Source organism: Lepeophtheirus salmonis, chromosome 8 (assembly GCF_016086655.4).
Source record: "Lepeophtheirus salmonis chromosome 8, UVic_Lsal_1.4, whole genome shotgun sequence".
Lineage (NCBI taxonomy): Eukaryota > Metazoa > Arthropoda > Copepoda > Siphonostomatoida > Caligidae > Lepeophtheirus > Lepeophtheirus salmonis.
This window is the reverse complement of record NC_052138.2, coordinates 31261686-31269431: the sequence shown is the minus strand read 5'-3', so window position 1 is coordinate 31269431 and position 7746 is coordinate 31261686. Positions and strand designations below refer to the sequence as shown.

At 36.0% G+C, this 7746-nt stretch overlaps 1 protein-coding gene across 2 annotated transcripts; it reads right to left on the bottom strand.

The window, feature by feature from the left end:
• Positions 1-315: 315 nt before the first annotated feature.
• Positions 316-6171, bottom strand: Fhos (Formin homology 2 domain containing). Of its 2 annotated transcripts, XM_040717539.2 has the most exons (3): positions 5470-6124; positions 5278-5418; positions 316-5216 (listed from the first exon to the last, which is right to left on the bottom strand). In XM_040717539.2, exons 1-3 carry the CDS (start codon positions 5613-5615, stop codon positions 458-460), a joined length of 5046 nt encoding a protein of 1681 aa, XP_040573473.1. In that variant the 5' UTR covers positions 5616-6124; the 3' UTR covers positions 316-457. The 2 variants fall into 2 exon arrangements, with proteins under 2 accessions (XP_040573473.1, XP_040573472.1); XM_040717538.2 differs by having other exon boundaries at positions 5278-6171.
• Positions 6172-7746: the final 1575 nt, after the last annotated feature.

Below are 7746 nucleotides of genomic sequence, written 5' to 3'. Positions count from 1 at the left end.
ACAATATGTGAAATAACTATGAAGGAAGCAAAATAATTTGATCTTTATTAATTTTAATTTCCAAATTGATTATTATAAAAAAATGTATAAATTAAATGAGATACATTTTGAAAAAAGAGTAAAAATAGTTATTTGTGTAATATTGTAATTAGTATAAAAAAGTTTGTTACTCATCTAATCACAGGATTTTAAATAATTATTTAATCAATAAATATCGTTATAATATGTTGTTTGTATGCAATTTGAAATAATAATTACAAAATTATTTGGAATTACTTATGTACAAAAGAGTACACACAAAAATCAGGTAGAATAAGTTAAATAAAAAAACAGCAAATTGAACATAAAATACTACTCCTTAATAATTAGAATTATTTGATATAAAATATATAATTAAAATATAAAAAATCTATATTTAAGGATAAGATAATAGTTTATCACATATGTCTAATGTCTATTAAATATCAGTGGATAATTCCCGAGTTCGGGAGCGCGTTATGTCCATACTCGTCTTCCGCTCTGCTTTTGATCTCCGTCTCTCCTTATTTCGTTTAAGGGAAGATGTGTCCGGAGCCATCATTAAGGTTTCTAATAGTCCTCTCTCCATATCATTATTTGGATTAAAACTCATAATCATATCCTCTGTAATAGGCAAAGTTCCTTCTCCCATCATTAATGATGGTCGATGTCGACGAGACTTTTTCTCCTTTCGGACTGGAACTTCTACGCTCACTTCTCCTCCTTCTGGAACCTTTCGAGAACGATGATGATGATGTTTCTTTCTTCTTCGCAATGTCCCATTATCTGTTACATCTATATCCTTTCCTAGGATTTTCTCAAGAGCCCCTTGTCGTGTTTCATCTCTAGGAGGACGTGGACGGTGATGAGACGAGGGTGGAAGATTGACAGACTCTCCATTCTCAATACTCTTTTGTAATTTCTTTTGAACTAATTTCTTCTCTCTTGCAGCTTTCTTTTTTTGAATGGTTTGTATGACGCGATCTCGGGTTGTTCGGAATTCTAAAGCAAACTCAGAGAGTGTTTTACAAGTTGCATGAACTGGATAATCTGACCAAAGGAATCCAGGGACTCCCAGCCAAGAAAGAAAATTATGGAACTTTTTAATCACTTTTTTATGAACCATTGTCATAACTATGATTCTCTCTGCAGCATCTGAGAGAAAGTCATTAAATTTTGCAAATTGCTCAGACTCTTGAGCCTCGAGAACAGTTGATTTGTAAATAACTTTAAGATAATCCCATGCGTGTTTGCACTCCTCTTCCATTCGACGTAGAGTTCGCTCAGATTCTGAGAAATCTGTACGAGAGGCACGAATAAGGGGTCCCATTTCCGAATAGAGATCACTACAAGTAGGGTATATTTCTAGAAGCCAAAAAGTTGTGTGATATAGGAGGGAGTGTTTGTGAACTGTGTCTTTCACTTCTGGAACTTTGGCTAGATAATCCAGATAAAATCCCTTACAGGATGTTCCATTCAGAAAATTCCCAATGCATAACAAAATGTGAAGAATCGTTTTGAAGGTAGAATTTTTACTCAGGGAATCAATCCCTGTCTTCAAGTCCATGATTGGATCACATAATTCCTTCTCAATAACTTCAAATTCCATCTTGAAAGACCAGAGTCGTAACCGAGCTTCTAATCCAGAGATAGAAGAGAGAGTAAGGAGGAACTGTTCAGCTGTACCTAATGGAATATCTGGCTGAGCTTCTCGCGCCTCTTGTATTCTCTCTGTCTCATCTTGAGTTGGAAGCATGGTTAATAATTTATCGACTCCCTCTCTATTCATAATGGATGAATCCATTTTTATCACAGCTGAGCGAATAATTCTTGGTGGTGGTAACTTTGTCATACCAATGTTTATAGAATTTGATCTCTTGGCATCCAGAACAACAATTTCTCTGGAAGTATTTATCAAGCCTGGTTTATTGTCCTTAGTTGTTACGTCTTTTCCTCGATATTCAAACAAGTATTCGATCATTTCCTTATCTATGACATCCGTACCTACTCTTTCATCCCAAATTGATAACTTCTTCCCATTGCTATTACTACTTTGAGAGGAGCTGTCATTACTTCGAATCTCCCTCCAAAATAATTTAACAGTTTTCTTTGTTTTCTGACTTTGAACGGCGGGTTTTTTCTCACCCTCAGTCTCCTTTTCAACAGGTGCAGCTGGGGGTGGGGGAGGTGCAGGAATCATAGTTCCAGTATTGTTTGTAGGAGGAAGTGGTGGAGGCGGTGGAACAGCTGATCCATTTTCAAGTGGAGGTGGAGGAGGCGGGATTGGAATATTGGAGCCAGGCAAGGGCTTAACTTCTGCCGATGGTGAATGATCGTCTTGCAAATCTGTAAAGTCTAAATCGCATATAACTAAAGGCCTCTTAAACTCGGCTTTGATTTTTTCCCATTGCTTTTCTCCTACAGCCTCATCATCATCGTCCTCATTCTCGGATTTACACTCTTCCTCCGAATCTTTAGTTGACTCATCAATTTCACCTTTAGTAATTTTAGCGGCAAAAATCGATCTTGTCTTGTCTAAAAATCCATCTAGTTCCAATGAGTTTAATGCCTCTGCAGATCTTGTGGTGGGTAGTCCATGTTTTTTGAGAATGTTTTCAGCATCCTTAAATGATATGATCCCCATATCACCTGTATCGTCCAAAGGATCTTCAGCTATTTTCCTACTCTTATACCTCAAAGACTTTCTTACAATCACAGATTTGTCTATTGGAATATTAGATTTGATTCTCAGAACGGATCGGAGTCCCATTTCTGAGGCTTCTTCTTCAATGAAACTAATCTCGTCCTCTGTCACAGGTTCCCCATCCTCCTGTTTAATTGCAACATTGAAAAGTTGGATTTGTTCCATTATCCCATGATCTCGACTTGATTTATTACTCATTCTTTCAAATACATCTTCAATGCCAGCACATTCCATGAAGTCAATTTGATCGTAGAAAAGATCTTGAGTGGGTATTCCATAAAGTGTTCTATTGATTAATGTAATTGCATATTTAAATAAATCGGGAACTGTTGTTTCGTTTTTCAAAATATCTATGATGTTTGTCCAAGGATGTGTACCGTTTGCTTTATCCACTTCACTTATTGCTTGTATTAGAATAATGCAATTTGTTTCAAGGTATTCAACGAAAACCAATAAAAGCTTGATCCCAGTTTTACATACCAATGGATTTAGACTAGCCGTTAGTTTATATAAAAACTGAACAGCTTGTTTATTTTCCATAACTCCATTCATACCATCAACATAGAGCATGATTTGACCTAGAGCACGCAGAATAAGATTTTGAGTCATTGATGATTCACTAGTAGATTGTTTATCACCCAATTCAATCAATGTCAACAAACCTCCAGCACTAACAAACTGGAAAACAATATCCTTATCAGATTGAAATATGGATTTCAAGCCAAAAAGAAGGCTTTTTAATTCTGTCTCGTCCGCATTTTTAATTCTTTGCACTAATTTAGTTGCCTTGTTATTATTTCCTTGATTGGAATTTTCATAATCTTCATCTTCTTCTTGAAGTGAATCCTCACCTTCTAATTGAATTTCCGTGTGAAGCTCTGCAGATTCTTGAAGCCATTCATAATATCCTTTTTCTGTATCATAGTTGCGAGTACTTTCTTCTTCATAATCGTCATCTGAACTTGACTCTGACCTGGAATAAAGTTCATCTTGACGTTTACCTGGTAGAGCGGGTATGATTTGATATAATCCTTGAATGATCCAATTCAAACGTTCCTCATCCTCTATTTCTCCAAGATCTTGACTCTCGGAACGTTCTTCCTCTTCATTTCCATCTCCTTCTGTGTAATATTCCCAATCTCCTTCTTCTTCGTCCTCCTCGTCATATTCAGCCTCCTCCGTTTTTTCTTCAACTTCTTTTTGTTCAATGGAGGACGTAATTTCTTTTTCATTGTATTCAGAGGCGTCCTTGAGTTCTTTACGCTCAAAGTCATCTTTTTGTATGTCCATCCACCATGGGGAATCTGATTCAATGGCAGTTGACTTTCTGGCAGTGGAAAAATCCAAGGACATTTGCATCACCTGGCCAAAGGGTTTATTATCTTCATCCTCACTTTCAATTAAATTTGTTGGGTCAGTCTCTTTCGCTAACAGGATGTCAATATCAATTGTACCACCTATATAGGGACCTTTACTATTCCTTCGCTTTGTACCGGGTGATAAAATTGGAGATTTGATGCTCTGTGGTGTCTTCCTACTCGGTGTTATATTTTCTAATGCCTTATCTGCTTTATCCTCGTAGGCCTCCTCTTCGTCCTCGTCAGAGTATTCTTCATACTCTGATTCTTCTTCTTCTTCCTCGTCTTCTTCGTTCATTTCTTCGTTGGAGGCTTGTACTGATTGAGTTTCATAAAAACTATTGCGATTCACTGAGGGTGTCGCAGACGTTGAACGAGATCCTGGTAATAATTGCATCATTGGTGCCTTTCCAATTTTATAGTAATGATCTTCAGGTTCATTACTCTCTTCATCCACTGTTTTTGACTCCATAACACGTGCAAATGCATTGGGAGCCTCTTCTAATGATTTCTTTACTCTTGCAAAGTAATCAAATCCTGATGAAGTCCTTGTAATTGGTTTTTTTGTTGTTGGGGGAGTCTTTTTCATAGGGATTGAGTTTAATATTGTTTTAAGGTCACCAAATTCTGAATTGACGTCCGTTTGAATGGCAATGTCATAAATCCGAGATTTACGCGATCTCCGTACTTCTACTAAGGCTTCATCTGTAGTTCTAGCAATTCGTGTACGAAATTGTTTCTCCTTATCAGGTTGAGGAGATGTTGCTCGAGAAATCACGGATTTTTTGATTGTTGGCTCTTCCAAGGGCTCAACAGACTCAAATCGTTTTCTCCATGTTCCATTACGGCCCAAGGAGTTGTATGGAGAGTCAGTAAATGAATTTGGGGTTGGAATGCGATCTTGAACTCCATGTTTAGCGAGTGTTTTCGCTATACGGTCTGAAAGGTCGTTCTCATAACTTTTACCAGTTATGGAACCATTACTTCCAGAGCCATTATAGCTCCGACCACTTGTTACATTGCTGTTCTTATTATTAGTTGATGAATAGCGTATATTCTCAGATTCTTCTCCATTACTAAAAATATTTCGACTACTACTCCTGGAACTGGGTTTATATGACGTTCCGCCATCTGTCCTGGAATGAAATAGGGTATGTAACTATATTTTTCACAAGTTCGATTGAACCTTGTTCTTACCTTGAATAATTAGAAGCGGTCGTAAAGTTTTTTGTCTTAGAGCCAAAGTCTGATGATAAATTAGAGTGGGGGTTGGAAGAAGTTGTATTACCATTGACATGACTGCCATTGAAGCTTTTATTGGAAGAGGATCCATAATTTCTAGATCGATAAGAATCACTATTATTACTATTATTGTGTAAAGAGAGATACTTGGAAGAGAGGGCCGCAACAGAGGAGTCCGCAGTTTTGAAAGGTCGCTCAAACACAGAGCTTTTCCGTGTAGAACTAAATCGATCAAAACCAGAGGAGCCCCTCGTATTAGACTGACTAGTTCCATACTCATTGATAAAAGGCATTCTTGCTTAGATATTTTCTTTTGTATTTAACTACGATATATGTATATAAATGTTTATTCATAAATTATGGATAAGTGTATATAAGTTTGAATTCAAGTAGTATGACAGTAATTATTTTAATAGATTAAAAGGAACAGTGACATTTATGAAGAAGATGGGGTCTGGGGACGTGTCAGAGAGTAATACTGAATATTTCATGTTGTCTCAGTGGATTTTAAGCATATGAAGTGTGTGAGGAATAACCAATGAATTTAACACAATAGAAAACACGAGGACAAAGGAGAATGTATAATCTATATTAGTGATTGACGGTGTTGAAAATGGAGTTCCTGGATTTGTAAGGATCGGAAGAGCGTCTCACGTATATCTATAGGCAATGCATGTATTTAATCTAGTGTTTCATCCCTTTTTTTTCACACTACTCTAATTTTACATATGTAACTGGTGAGTATTATTAGTTAACTTAACTCTGAAAGAAATGATTCACACAAGACAGACAAAATCCAACTGCTTCTTACAACTTTGCCAGCTTTTCCTTCCTTCCCTCTCAGGAGTCAAGGGATGATTTTTTTTTTTAGTATTAATGGAAAATAGAGTAAGTTGAAGGTACATTACACACATATGCATGTATTTATAATCAGGCCGGCTATTCAAAGATTTTGATCCTTTGCCAAGTTTGATATGATCCACATAAGGGGGGAAAAGGAGATGAGCAAAGTGGTTGTTTTGATCTAGGGAAAATTCTTCGGGGATAAATCCTTGTTTCTATGTAGATCGGTAAAATCTGACACTTTAATCTCCTACATTTGCAAACATCTAAAAAAAATGGAGGAGAAAGGTAGGAGGGTGGATCAAATAAGGAGTCTAATAAAAGCTATTTACGTCTACAGTCATTTTGATATCCTCTGTTGATTTTTAAAATTTTTTGAACAAAAATTTTATTTCTGATTTTTTTTTTTAATCTAAAAACCAATCTCCCCCCTCCCCTCACACCAAAAATACTATATCTCCTGCGTAAGGCCCTGTACTATTTGATACAAAATGACTATTTTGGGCTATTTTCTACTGTAGGAAGAGCTGAATGATGCGTCATTATCTATTTATGACTAATTCTTTAATCATTGTTGAAGAGAATATTGTGTACTAAAGTCAAACTAAAGAGTAGGTGCAGCTGCTGGAAGTAGATAAAGGGGTTTGGGGCCTCTCTAAATAGCATAATTTTTGTTGTTACTCCCAAAAGCATGCAGAGAAAGGTTTAAACGGGAAAAGAGGTGCAAAATTATTTTTTAAGGAAGGTAATTTGTTAAAGTTTAGTCTCAACCCAAAAATATAATTATCTCAAAAATCATTTCTCTCATCTCAAAAAATGTGGAGAATATTGTATCATAGGAAAAAAAGATATCCCCTCGAATTCTGATAGGTTTAAATATATGTACTCATTGGCTATGTTCATTTTTTGCTTTGCGTCATTGTTAGGCATGGGATTTTTGTAGAGACAACGTATTTTTTTGTTCTTCTTGCGTTCTACGAAAGTCAAATCCTATAGTCATACTTTCCCAATGGGGGTTAAAGGCTGACAAAGCACATACACGGGTAGAAGGGACAGGGAAAGTGCTTCAAAATTGCAAACATAAGCTATAAAGTAATAATTATTATAGTTGACATTTTTTTAAGGAAAAAAAGAGTGCATGAAAAAGGCGGGAGCGACTACTGAATTAAGACCCTCGTTAATATCAGCTGCCTTCTTATTCATTTCGAGGAAGAAAATGAATTACTACTTATATACTTATAACTTTCCACATTTAAAATAAAATTAATGAAAGGAAAATATTATAATTATATTAATTTTATTATTGTTTCTTTTTAAGATTAAAGACTTGTGTGTCAAATGCAAGCATTGGGGGGGGGGGACTAAAAAAACATAGAAACATGTTCTCACCACTGTCTTGTCATCTCTTTCCTCTTTAATCTCCGTTTAAATACAAACAATTTCTGAGGAAAATGCAAATTATTGACATTTTTAGGCTTGCATTCACACGAGGTCGGTTTTCCGTTTCACCTAAAACGATATATTTTAAAACAGCTTCTAGAGTGGAAGAATCTAACAACGCCATTTACTCGTAAAGTAACT